Source organism: Populus euphratica, unplaced genomic scaffold (genome assembly GCF_000495115.2).
Source record: "Populus euphratica unplaced genomic scaffold, PopEup_1.0 scaffold597.1, whole genome shotgun sequence".
In the NCBI taxonomy this organism is placed as follows: domain Eukaryota; kingdom Viridiplantae; phylum Streptophyta; class Magnoliopsida; order Malpighiales; family Salicaceae; genus Populus; species Populus euphratica.
Genome location: NW_011500481.1, coordinates 32519 through 47300, shown reverse-complemented (window position 1 = coordinate 47300; position 14782 = coordinate 32519). Strand labels below are relative to the sequence as shown.

The window sequence follows — 14782 nt, the reverse complement described above, 5'->3', positions numbered from 1 at the left end:
TCTTCTCTTGTCTGTCCAAAACGTCATTGATAACGTCAAAATTGGAGCCACTCGAAACCTGAAAGTTGTAGGCAATTGTCTCAGCTTTCTTGTGTAAAAAATTCAGCTCATTTCAACTTCTATAAATCCAGATATGGCCAAAATACTGAACAGTGCTCGAGTTGGAGGACAGATTCGGGCTTCTTTGTTGTTGCAACAATTTGGACTCGAAAATGACCTTTTTAGATCTTGGGCTCCATATGAAAGTTGTAGGCCTATGTCTTACCTTTCCATCCATATAAAGTAGACCTAAATTTAGGATCTATAGCTCCAGATATGACCCAATTATCGAACAGTGTTCCGGTTTGGATTGCACCGACATCTCTTTTCTAAGTTTGGCCATCTCTTTATCCTTTCAATTTCAGTTCTTAAATTCATCAATCAATCCATTCATTTATGTGATAGGCCTGCATTTAAAATGAATATTTACCATAAATTAAAGGTATCTTATATTATTAAATATATTATTATAAAACATGCTTTAGTTAAGGAGTTATTGATACTTCAAGTGCAAAATGATGATATAAAACCTTGATAAAAATGCACTTTTAAGTACTAATCAATGTTTTGTATTTGTTATCTTATTCACTCTTTAATACTTTGCTTGTTAAATGATTAATCTTGATTTATGTTGTATAACACTTGGTTTAACAAATGCTTGGCACTTTCATAACCCATACTGTATGGTATAACCGACACCTGAGCTATGAAAGGAACTTGATTTCTTGTTAACATAAGTTATAATCATGAATGCTTGACGAGATTTACAAGTAGTAGCATTAATCGAATAAGATGACTAATATAATCATGTTAACAATCTATAATCTGATTGGAACCTCCTTTGTGTGTGGTTTCCAATTGAATAATAAGAGTTTATATTATACTTGTTTGACATACCATTAGTGGATCCTCTAACCTTGACATTTGTTATTATCATTACTTAATCCTTACGTTAATTTTCTATCTCAAAGTTCTCATCAACTTTTCTTCTTCTTCTTCTTCTTTATTATTGTTGTTGTTGTTCTTACTACTACTACTACTACTACTACTACTACTACTACTACTAGTATTATTATTATTATTATTACTACTACTACTACTACTACTACTACTACTATTATTGTTGTTGTTGTTATTATATTATTGTTATTTATAATTTGTACAATTAACCTCCCTATGGTTCGACCCCGGTCTTGCCGGGTTATTTATTACTTCGACACTCCTACACTTGGGAGAAGACATCAATATTTTCATCGTGTCATAGGCTGCATTGTTTTATCTGATCAAATCTAACATCTTGTTTTGTGGTTTTTAATTATTGGTCTGTCTAAGGTTTAAGATACGCCCTCCTTAATAAGGAGGTTCTTATCTTAAAATGCGGTTAAACCTAACTGTTCTATTGTCTAAAAAATAAATTAAATATCCAGAATATGCATTACGTGTGATGTCATACCCCAAATACTAAGCGACAAACAAATTAAATTTTTTTTTTTTTGAAAATTTGGCCAATGTTCTCTTGACTTTAATAAACCGGTTACTAAAACCAGAATACATGCTAAAATATTTTTTTGATATATGAAAAATATAATACGAGTTTTTTAGTTTTGAGATACTTGGTCGTATGCACAAAAATATTATTTTTTTTCATTTTTTTTATATTTTAAAAGTTTTGACGAAAACCGAGTATTTTAATACTGTGTTTGTATTTTAATGGTATAAAAATACTACCCGATATTAATCAAAATTACATAAAATATACGGAAAGATTGTAAAAATTCTATATATAAAAAAAAGCATTTGATTTTTTTTAAAAAAAATAGGCCAGGTCAGGCTAAAATACATGGGCTGGCCTCGGCCCAGCGCACAATAGTTGGTTACTGTGTATGGCACAGTAACTAGCTTCTCCCCACCTCCAAACATGCACTGTGCACGTCTTGTATGGTGAAGGAGAAGTGAAGGTAAAAGAAAACGGTAGAAGGTTTACCTAGAGACACCTTAGTCGTCGTCCAATGGTGGTCGATGGTGGCACAATGGTCCCAGCAGCGGTCGTTCTAGCGGTGGCCCTTCATCTTCCCTTCTCTGTATAGAGGCAAGAGCCTTTTTTTTTTTTCATTTTCTTTTCTATTCCACTTTCCTCTCTTCTCTCTTCTATTCTCTGCCCTCTTTCTTCTCAGTTTCGGTCATCTCTCTCCCCTCTTGTTCTCTCTGGTTTTTTTTTACATCTATTTTTTCAGTCCCCTTCCTCTACTTTATAGGCAAAAATAGGGGAGGGAAACGTGACTGACTGAGGCGGCCACTGTGCTGCCACCCCTTCACCGCCTTTTCAACACTTGGAAAGCGTGGCAAGTCGGCGTCTTTTTGAAATCATTAAGGGGAGGGAAGTGGGTGAGAAATAGAGGAGAAAAACAAAATTTTCTTCTCCTATTCTCTGCGTGTCTAGGGGAAGAAGATGATGGTGCCGTTCAAAACAACATCGTTTTGTGTTTTCCTTTTTTTTTTTGTTAAATAGTGAATGAAACGGTGTTGTTCTGGTAAAAACACACTATTTCATTTAAATGCAAAGGCGGCAAAAACAGGTCCATTTTCATAGTAGTCCTCAATTTATAATTTTTTCAATCAAGTCCTAAATTGCAATTTTAATTTAAAATCAATGCAATTGCATCCTTACCAAAAAGCCAACAGCGGCTCTATAGTTGGCCGTCTTTTTCACTTTGGTCCTTGATCTTGATATTATGCAATTTGACCCTCAATTGAGCAACAAACTTCTAATTTCTTTAATTAGGCCCCTAATTGGTTTTAATTTCAACCCTTTTATTTACACGCCTTTTTCATTTTGGTCCTTAGTTTCGGATTTCTTCAATTAAGTCCCTAATTGGTCATCAAACTTCAATATTTATGCAATTAAACCTCTGATTTGACCAAATTAACTTTCAAAAATTATAATTTGACCCAGAACTTTAATTTCTTCCAATTAAAGCCTAAATTGATTCCAAAATCATTTTTTCTTACAATTAAACTCTCTATAAATTCAATTAAACCTTTAATAAAATTTAATTAAGTTCATAAACATCTGATTTTGGGCTTTTCTTACTCAAATTGAGTTTTCTTTGTCAACAGAGTTGTTATTAGTCAATAAAATCCTGTTAAATTTTAATCTTTATATTTTTTAACCTCCTCAACTAATTTTTAATTATTTTTAAGGCATGTTGACATCATTTTTCACTATTTATATTTTTGATAAGATTTTTTTTTATTTTTTATTGAGGGGCCCAAAAATGGGTTATGACACCAACAGAGGAATGTCTTGGTATAAAGTGATAATTGATTTATAAGGAGATGGTATTCGAAAATTGTTGAGTTGTGTTGAGATTTCCATGATGAAATTATTCTCAACAAATGTGATAAGATATTAGATGGATATTGGTAATAGATTAAATATGCATGTTGTAAAAGAGGTTTATACTTAATTTTATGTCTCAAAAGAAATTCCATGGAGATTATTATCTATCATTATTATTGTTTGTTACCACCTTTTTATATTTACGCGTACAAATTTCTATTTTTAGGTCCATCAGGGTTGCTTCTAGAATGATATTAGTTTAGTTAGCTTTTGCTTTTGACCATGTAATTATTTGAAAATTAAGAGTCTTATCTCTTAAAACTTGAAATGTATTATTAATCCATAAACGTGAATGTATGACTTTAATCTAATGTTTGTAACTTTAAGTACCTATTTAACCATGCATGTTTAGAGTTGAAATTAAATATTTCACTTGAATTACATTATATGACGTTATTGAATAACATGTGTTGTGTTGATGATGATGAGTTAGGTTGAGATCCAAGATGATTGGATCAGGATGTGAATTAAAATTAGAAGTGTAATATGATTTTGTCGATAATTTGGGACCTCATAATATAGGAGAGACTCTATCAAAATTTTGGTAGAAAATTGGTGGATCCGGTATATCAAAAAAAAAAAATCCACCTAAAAATTTCAATGTATCGTGAAAAAGGATTTTGGAAATCAAGGTTGTTACACATGCAATCATGCAACCCATGATCAAGACTAAAATATGATCCTGGAATGTTGAAAAAGATCTGATTGGAGAATGACATAATGAAAACTTGTTATAAAAAATACAATAATCACTCTCACACACAAGCTTAAAATTTAGAATGATATTATTTAATGAATACTAAATTTTAGGCTTACAAATAGTTTAAATACTTTTATAAAATAACCCTAATGAATTTATCCATGTGGATTAAATTGGATCACTTACAAAATTAACCCAAACCCTACATTGATAAGCTTAGAAAATGATTTAAAAAGCTTGGATCTTAGCTGAAAATTAAGTACTAATTAAGCTCAAACATGAAGAAAATAATGAAAACAACAAATCTGACACATAAACTAAAGTTGTTATTCCTAATTAAACAAAATAATTAGATAAATTTCCTAGTTTAAATAATGTCATAAATAAGCACTAGGGTCTTTGTTTCCAGCTTTAGATATCCAAAATAAGCTAGGAAATTGCTTTTTGAAGTTACCTCCCTTCCTTGCTTGTATATGATAATTAATTGAAGCTTTAAAGAACTTTCTCAAAACATGGAAAACCTTGTTGTTTTCCTTTAACCTTCCTTGTAAGATTAGGAAAATCCCTAAAATAAGCTAACCAATCTGTAATTAAATACTATTAGTCCATCATTCCTTGTGCAGCTAAGATGAATAAGAAATCCTTGTGAAAAGGATTTTGGAACAATAATAAATCCTTATCATACTTGGAGATTATGTGATAGCCCATCAAAGATCCTTGTATAATTAGAAAAGTTTTAGAACAAGCTATCACATCCTTATAGAAAAATGATCATTGTCAAATAGAAAGTTCAAAAGTCAAAAGAAAGTAAATAACAAAAATTTTACAACCTGATCTTACCTATATCGTAAAATCTTCTTGAATTTCGATTGACCTTAAATTTTACCCTAGCATGAAAAAATACTTTTGAAATCTTCTGGTAAAGTTTTAGATCATTCCAATAGTATAATTTGGAGTTATGTTTAATAACATAAAACTGCATAATAGAAAATTTACGCCAAAATTTGAATCTGATGTTGCTTTGATCATATCATTCTAACTTTTCAAGATGATTTGTCCTTGAATCACCGATAGGTATAATTAATTTTTTTTTGTAATTATAATATTTATTGTCATTAAAATTTTTAACTTATAATAAATTTTGTTATTCTATACTCTCAACTATGCCAAACCTTCACACACACACTATAGTTATTAAAACCAAACATATGGACTAATATGATGAATTTATGCAATAAGTTTTTTAGGTGTTTACAATGTGAATATTCTCAAGGTATTTTTTCTATATTGATATTAAGTTTTTGTTGTTGGGTCTTAAACAAGCTATTCATATCCTAACTCTTGTTATTATAAAAAGTTATCCTTTTAGCTCAGTTATAAAGATTCCAATTATAAATGATAAATGTTAATATTAAATTTATTTATTAAATAGATTAAATCTCTAACATCTCTTATATACATTGATGTTGAATGTTTGGCCAGATGTATATTTACTTACTAGAGGTATATAGAGGTATATTTAGTCAATTGTATAATATTATAATTGGTTATGTTATATAGGACATCTTGATGAATTAAGGAGAAAAATAAAAAGTAATGGCTGACACCTAACTTTAACTTTATGGTAAGTAGAAACCTTACTGATGTTTCAAATATTATTGGGTAATGGGATGATTATGCAAAAAAAAAAAAAGATGAAAATTACCCTAAAACACCCTACCTAAAATAAATTATATTTTATAATAAAACGCATCATAATGTTTTTATACTAAGTTTTGTTTTTTTTCTAAACTAGCATTGATACATTAGATTTGAGATTAAAAAAACATCTAGTAATATAAATTTGTGGTCCCAAAGTAAAATAATAATGTCAATTTATTGAGATACGTATGTGTGTTAAAAACAAGAAACATGGTGACTTATACATAAGAATGAATCCATAATCTAATACTTTAGATTTTAGGATTGAATGCGGTCCATTCTTATATATAATTTCTTAATGCTTTACTTTAAAATAAAATAATAAACCTAATAAAATAGGATGCCATACAATCTCATAACCTTAATATGAACACCTCGTTTGTAGCGGGTAAAAAGAAAATTAAACCCCCCATGATTGAATTGTATAAGACGTGCAGTCCACTGTATATAGCAACACCGAGCCATGTCAATGGATATAATATGGAGAGACTATCAATCGTGCAGCCAAATTACTCCCAATATATATATTATATTTGGCATGCAATAGTAATATTGAAACCTTATAAAAGTCATCAAGCTATCTTCCACCCTTCATCCCATTCCCTTCCTTTTCTTTCTTGGTATCCCTTACAAGATAATGGCTCCTACCTCTTCCTACTTCGCCCTCTTCATGTCCCTGTCAATGGTGGCTGCTATTGCTTCGGCTACTGATGGGAGGTATGGTGCACATCCCAACCCTAACCTTGTAAAACCGAAACTAAACAAGGAGAAGCCTCTCTCAACAATGATTGGTGTTCAAGGCCTTGTTTATTGTAGATCAGGCCCTAGACACTTTCCACTTGAAGGTAACCCAATAATTCTTTTTAGAAAAAAAGGATTGCCTTATCTTTAATAGGTTCAAGGACTATACATAATTTTATTCCTTGAAAAAAAAATTGCATGCACAAGAACATCACTGTATATGTTTTTTGCTGCGAGTGCAGGAGCTGTGATAAGGATATCATGCCTGGCCAACGATGGGTATGGATACGAAACAGCGCCATTCTCATTTTTGAGTGAAGCAACCGATGCAAAAGGCTACTTTTTCGCCACATTGTCCCCATATGAAATGCAGGATAATTTGAAGATTAAAGAGTGCAAGGCTTTTCTTGAGCTATCACCATTGGAGACCTGCAAAATTCCTACCGATGCGAAGCAAGGTATTTCCGGGGCTCTTCTTGCTTCTTACCACTACCTTCGTGATAAGAAAATGAAGTTGTTCACCGTGGGGCCTTTCGTTTACACCTCCGCACCCAACTCAGGCTCTAATTATTAAAGCAGCTATTGCCGTTGGCCTTCATTCTTGTAGCTCTTTTCATTTCAACGATGTTTACTCAAATCATGAACTATTCTATATATATATATATATATATATATATATAATTGGGTTAATATTTTTTTTATTTATTTGGTTGGTTCTTTTGGTTGAAGAGATAATATGTAAGGAAAACTTCAAATGCGAAAATCAGTAGTATTAAAAGAGAGAAAAAGCTTTTAAATTTTAATCTGGCTAATAAATATATTCACGTCCATCCTCGAAAGCATTCTTGGTCGCTATTTACTTGCATATATGGAGTATTATATGATATTCCGTCCACAACTACATGCCAGCGGGGAGACAAGTGTGAAGTATAAGATCACTACTGATGAAGTAAGTATAAACTTAGCTTTGTAACTATACGACGTGTCGGCATAAGAGGCCAGTGGCATGGTTGATGAACAAAAGTGTTTTTGATAGGCCAAAAAATTTCCTGCTGGTTCAACACCTACCAATCTACCCTCTCTTCTCAGCTCTCCCCTGTTTTTTTTTTCTCCCTAAAAAAAAAAAAGCTAAAAACACAAAATAGAAATCAAACGATGTGTAATGTTACACATTTGTATATGGACTCCAATCCTGATTTATTTATTTAAATTTAGGTTTTTTATACAAACAGAATTATAGGGAAATATGGGTTTTTTTTCTTTTTTTCTTTTTTTCTTTTTAAAATTCGTACTAGAAAAACCAACAATGTCAGAATATATATATATATAAAACCTACCATGCCATTCCCAAGTCATTCATTGTTCATTGGCTTTACATATAAATTTAGTTTTGATCTCTTTATTTTAATTGATTAAATTTTAAATTTTAATCAAAGTAATGATTAATCTAATAAAATTTATAATAAATTGTTTGAATTTCAATTAAATTTCATGGAGTGAAAATATTATCTAATTTAATTAAAACAAAAGAGTGCTCATTGACGGATTCTAAATCAATATGCTAAGTTGGTTTTGATTTGAAGAAAAGAAAACTAGAGGTTAAAATCTATCTAACAACCTTTTCCAGCATAATATTTCTAAAATTGTTATATTTGAATTCATTGAATCTTCTATTATTTTAAATATAAATCGATTTATCAACTATATATCACACGATTAAAGTGAAGGGAGAATCTTTGAAGTGGAAACGAGGATGAGGTAAATAGATATGCCAGGCAGATTGACAGCATAAAGGTCCGCACAATGTGTCCGCTTCCGATATTGTACCTCTTCTTCTTCACTCATGCGAAAAAGTCGATCTCTTTTTATCTCTTTCTTCCCTCTCCCCCATTTTTTCAAGTTTGGAATCATTTAGACTCATTACTTTAACTTGAAGACAGGATCGTAACCAACACAACATAACCCAACAATAATGGACAAGTGTGGAAGCCCTTCTTCTAAACTTAGGAAAAGCAAGGCGAAAATAAGCATAAATTTTGGAGGATTGGCTGTGTTGGGTGGAGCCCTGGCTGTTACTAGTTTGATTGCTGCCGCTGCCGCCTTTGCTGTCAAGAGAAGGAGAAGAGATAAGGACTTGTTGTGCAAAAAAGAAGTCAAAGACCTGAGTTTTATCCTTCAAAATCCGTCCTCCACTTTCCATCAGAATACATGGTCTCATTAACACATTGTTTACTTCGATTGTTTGTTTATTTCTATATGTGTTTTAATACTTAATACTTGGAATTACCAGAATGGTTTCTTAATCTGCAGCTTGACAGATGGATCTACAGGGATGCTTGCAGAAGAAACCCAGATTGATTCTATTGAAATGGTCTCCATTGAGAGTGTGATTCAGGTAATTATTGATAATTTCCCTTTCACATAGATGACGGATCCATCAGGGTCTACTTCTATATTATGATGTCATACTGATGCTGAAAGAGATATCAAAACTAGGAATTATTACGTGTTACTAATAATACCTTGTGAAATTTGGTTCAGGAGGAGAACTCCGCATCTGTGATCAATGGGGAAATTCAGAATTTTGATGGCGATGATCAAAAGATCCTCATCACTGATGATCCGAAACAAGAAATGATTATTGCATCATGTGATAATTGTTGTGCCGTCGAAGAACTTGCCTTGCCAGTACTTGAAAGCAAGTCGATGAGTGAAGCAGAGGACAAGATCAAGAATGATTCTGAAGAGAACTCGTCATGGTTGGAAAGAATTGAAATTAACAGGCAGGAAGAGGAAGTAGATACTGAAAGGGTTATGGAAGAAGAGACTAAATCAGTGAGTTTGATTGAAGAAGAAAAAGTAGAACAAAAAAGAGTAGGAGAACAGGAAGAAGATGAGGAGGGACACAGCAATGAAGAATATGACACGGAGGAAGAGTCAGTTTGCGCTGAAAATTCAACTTCTGAGACAACTGTAGCAATGCATTTGGTTGAAGGTGAGGAGGAGGAGGAGGAGGATAGCGATAGCGGTGAGGAACATGTCATAGAGGAACGCCATGAGAATTCAGAAGGAATAGGAAGCACTTGCGCTGAAACCAATGCAGAGGCAGCTTGGGCAGCAGTGTCAATTGAGGTATTGTCACAGACACTCAAGAACGCCACGATAAACATGGAAAATTCAGGAAAGATGGTTATGGACGAAGATGGAAGTACCACCAAAACTGAAGAGTTCGGGGACTCAATAGAGGCACTGCCACTGGCAGTAAAGAACACCTCTGTAAACTTCCAAAGTTCGGAATCAAAAGAGAAGATTGTGGAGGAAGATAGAGGCAACAAAACCCAAGAGTTTGGTGATTTCAACGAAGCCAAAAGCAATATCTTCAACGATGTCACAAATAATCATGAGACCAGCAAAAATCCAAGGTCCTTGAAGAAGAAAAAAATGCCAGAACTCGTTGAGGTGGATAATCAAACTACAGAGCCAACAAGGAGGAAAATTTGGGTTTGTTCAATATTACTACTAGCATTTTTGTTGTTAATTATATTTATTCATCGCTGCGCCCTGTCTCGTTCTTCATGGTAGCCCTTTCCATGTTAATGAGGTTTAATTGAGTGGAAAACAGAGAGCGATAAGAGATACTCTGTGAAGTTAAGAAGAGCAATAAGAATTTCACATATCTATTCTCGTTTGCCCTTCAATCCTGCACAGCACAAATTGTCCCTCGAAGCATTACTTGTCCACTGGTGATTACTTACACAATGGTAATTGAACTAAAAAAACCCGCACTCTTAGAACAGGACATGACGTCAACCAGGCGTTATTTACATAAACGGAAAAAAAATATAAGAAACATAAACAATTAACATAGAAATCTGTACAATGGAATCACCATACATGTCGATCGCAAATAAGCGCAGATGATGCATCGTTTTCCAGTCTTAGATTCCGGCTATCAAAAGGTAGTTGTAAAATTCCACAAATTATTCTAAAAACATAAAATTAAGTTAATATAAAAATTATTTTTTGAACTTGATTATTTTTTTAGATAAGATAAATATAAAAAACAATCCATAATTTTTTCCTATTAAATGAAATCTTTTAATAGTAAATTTTATTAATTTGATTGTTAGAATCATGATAACAAATAACTCTCTCTCCTATTTTTTTTAGACAAGTTTTTTTTTTCTTTCTAATCCAAAAACTAAAAAGTTAAATGAAAAGAATTTTTATATCAAAATAAAAATTATTACAAATTTGGAGTTAGCCATATATTTTGTCCACTTTTTATTTTTTTAGCCTTTTATATCTTAATTTGATATTTTTATTAGACCATAAAATGATGTAATTAAAAATAAAAAATAAAAAATAAAAAAATTCATATAAATTATTATGATAAAACTCAGCCCAACATAACAAATTATTCCAGGATCTAAGAATCCAGTGACCTAGGCCTAGACAGTGTTTTACACAGAAAACACCTAAAGATGTAATTGCCTAAGTGACCCATCAAAATCAACTTAGAACTCGGATCACCTGCTATAATCTGAATGAGACAATTTTTTTTTGAAAAAAAAAACAAAGCGAACAAAATGGCTCCATCTTCCCGTTCCATCTCACCTCCTTTTCAATCCCCCCTCTCGCTCCCTCTAATGTCAACAACTCCCTTGCTTTGTCAACCATGTTGAAAGAGATCCAGTGTTTCACTTTTTCTTTGAATGCTTGTAAGCAATTGAAGGCATATGCTCGAATTCCTTTCTTAAGTTATTCATTTACTTTTTGTAAAGCTTTGGTATATTCTTAGAAAAAAATAATAAGAAAATTTGATTAATTTAACTATAATTTGGCCGTTATAAATATTATGTAATTTTTTTTGAACTATGCCTTAACATGACTATGTATTTCAACTTTTATATATATATATATATAATTGATCGGTTGGTTGTATTGTAAGTATTATGGCATGGGAAGCTAGAGAGCCACTAGTGATATAGAAAATGGAGTTGGCACCATCTCAGGCTATGGAGGTTTGTTTGAAAATCCTCTTCACTTCTCTCTGCCATACTAATGTTTACTTCTAGGAAGCCGATTGCATTTTCAAAACTAAAATTTTAATTAATATTTGATCATGCATATGATCTTATTCATTAGAATCTTATATTATGATTGTAAACATAATAAGCTTTCTATTCTAATCATGATGTGAAATCATTGTTGGCATAAGTAATTGATGTTCAGGATATATATGCATGCAGGTATGTTTTAGGCATAATTAATTAAATGTAAATCTATAATTAATAAAATAACTTTTCATGTGCAAATAAGAAATGATAACTACTATCAAGAATATTATGGTTGAGCTCAATAGGGATGAGAAGTTGAATGGTGACAATTATGAAATTTGAAGTATGAAGATCTAAAATGTGTCTCAAAAGTAAGAGGCTTTAGAAACACTAAAAGTTTTCATGAAAAAGTGATATACCTAAATGATTGATATCTTCTTCCAAGTATAGAAGCGTTAAAGTAATAAATAACCCAACAACACTGAGGTCGAACCATAAAAATGTTAATTATATAAATTATAAATAATAATAACAATAATAATAAGTTAAAGAGGACTTTGAGATTATAAAATTAATGTAAGGATTAAACAATGATAAAAACAAATGTCAATGTTAGAGGATCCACTAAGGTTTCGAACAAGTATGGTATAAACTTTTTTTATTACTCAACTAGAACCCATACATAAATTAATTATTAAACATAATTAAACTTTTAATTTGACCTATAATTAAATCAAATTGGCCTATTAAAAATCTAATTATATCTTTAGACTTAATTTTTATAGAGATTTATCTAATAATTATTTAATTTGATCTTGAATATGGGCACTTCGACATCTTTTTCTCTTGTTTTAATTCTAGGAAAATGATGAATAGTAAAATTATGGCATTTTTCATTTGGTCCCTAAATCTTTGAAGCGTTGTAATGGAACTCCTAATCAACCCTAATATTTTGGATTCCTTGCTATTTCATATTTGGTCTACTTTAATTAGACCCTCAAATCTCTATACTTTTTATAATGTGGTCCTTAGTCTCGAGATTCTTCAATTTAACATCTAATTGACTTTGTAAAAAATATATTTGGTCCTCTATAATTTCAGTGTTCTCAATTAAACTCAAACTAGGCTTTCAAAATTAGTTTTTCACTAACTAAGCCCCTTATAAAATTAATTTGACCTATTAAAAGTCTAATTAAGTTCTTGCACTTAATTAGTTCTTAAATTTAATTAAACTTTTAATTGGGACCATGATTAAATCAAATTGGCTTATTAAAAGTTAATTAAGTCCTCAAATGTAATTTTGATGCAAATCCATCCAATAATCATTTAATTTCACCTTAAACATGCATTGCCTTTCAATCTTAAATACAATAAGGTACAATTGGGCTCTAACTTTGTCCAAAATTCCATATTTGTTTCTTTATGCCATTGAAACCCTTTTTAACCTACTCTTGCTAATTTGCCAGCCTGTTTTCATTTTCATTTTTTCATTTTTTTTTGTTGCTTTTCATTTTTTTTGTTTTTGTTTTTAAAAGAAAATTACAATTTTAGGGAAAACTAAAAATTGAATCATGACAAAAGGTACTACAAAATAAGATTTAATTTGATATTATGTGAGACCCTAAAGATTATCAATAATATTTACTTATACCCTTATAACTCTTGTCTGATTCTCAAGACTTAGATTCGATGTTTGTTATTTAGTATGTTATCAAAGGTTTATGAGTGGTTTGATCTATAAGGACTTTAGTAGAAAAACAAGTAAACTATAGGTTAAGGGAATCAAGAAAAGAGAAAGATTATTTTTGGTATTACCATATCGACTTGTATTTATTGGTCAACTAGATATGTTTGTCTATATGATAAGATCTAATTATGAATACAAGAAGTATAACAAATGAGATCATGATAAAAAAAAAAAAAGTGAGATAAATGATCTAAGGTACTGCATATTGTATTTACTATATATCTCATTATTTGAGAAGTTGTATACTCCTAACATATGTATTGCAATTGAGTTATATGCCTAGTCACACACCTATTTGTCAAGTATGAATTTTACAGAAATAATGAGAGAGTTGATCTCATCATGTATGAGTAGGAGATAATGAAAGAAATGGTTTTGGCTCTGACACGACTAAAAGATTGATATCTTCTGACACGACGAAAAGATTGATGTCTTTTTCCAAGTGCAAGAGTGTCGAAGCAATAAATAACCCGGCAAGACCGGGGTCGAACCATAGGGAGGTTAATTGTACAAATTATAAATAACAATAATACAACAACAACAACAATAATAACAACAACAACAATAATAATAGTAATAACAATAATAACAATACCAATAATAATAATAATAATAATAATAATAATAAAGAAAAAGAAGAAGAAGAAGAAGATGCGAACTTTGAGATGGAATATTAATGTAACGATTAAACAATGATAATAACAAATGTCAAGGTTAGAGGTTCCACTAATGGTATGTCAAACAAGTATAGTATAAACTCTTATTATTCAATTGGAAACCACACACAAAGGAGGTTCCAATTAGATTATAGATTGTTAACATGATTCCATTAGTCATCTTATTCGATTAATGCTAGTACTTGTAGATCTCGTCAAGCATTCATGATTATAACATATGTTAACAACAAATCAAGTTCCTTTCATAGCTCAGGTGTCGGTTATACCATACAGTATGGGCTATGAAAGTGCCAAGCATTTGTTGTACCAAGTGTTGTACAACATAAATCAAGATTAGTCATTTAACAAGCAAAGTATTAAAGAGTGAACAAGATAACAAATACAAAACACGTTAGTATCAAACATTAAAGTCCATATTGAGTTTACACTATACTTATTCATACACCATTAGTGTAACCTTTTCACCTTGACATAATAAACTTAGCTAGACATAATAAAAGAAATAAAAAAAATAAACAAAATAAGAACATAAATAAGATAAGAGTTAACTAAGTAAATGAAAGGAAATGAAAGGCATAAACTTGATATTAATGAAAGCAAACATAAACATTACAAAAAATACAAAGAAAGCAAGCAAGAGCATGATCTTGATCTGTAGACCAAGCTGCCTAAATACATGGCAAATGCCTCCTTTTATAGGCCAAAATTGGGAACTAT

At 31.1% G+C, this 14782-nt stretch overlaps 2 protein-coding genes across 2 annotated transcripts; both read left to right on the top strand.

Annotated features, from left to right (window-relative positions):
• The first annotated feature begins 6416 nt into the window (after window positions 1–6416).
• LOC105114949 (proline-rich protein 3-like) lies at window positions 6417–7345 on the top strand. The gene is made up of 2 exons (XM_011011685.1): window positions 6417–6685; window positions 6824–7345. The coding sequence occupies exons 1-2, from the start codon at window positions 6478–6480 to the stop codon at window positions 7153–7155; spliced, it is 540 nt and encodes a 179-aa protein (XP_011009987.1). The 5' UTR covers window positions 6417–6477; the 3' UTR covers window positions 7156–7345.
• A 1020-nt stretch (window positions 7346–8365) lies between these two features.
• Window positions 8366–10273, top strand: LOC105114948 (VID27-like protein). Its single transcript, XM_011011684.1, has 3 exons — window positions 8366–8792; window positions 8892–8976; window positions 9123–10273. Exons 1-3 carry the CDS (start codon window positions 8554–8556, stop codon window positions 10161–10163), a joined length of 1365 nt encoding a protein of 454 aa, XP_011009986.1. The 5' UTR covers window positions 8366–8553; the 3' UTR covers window positions 10164–10273.
• Window positions 10274–14782: the final 4509 nt, after the last annotated feature.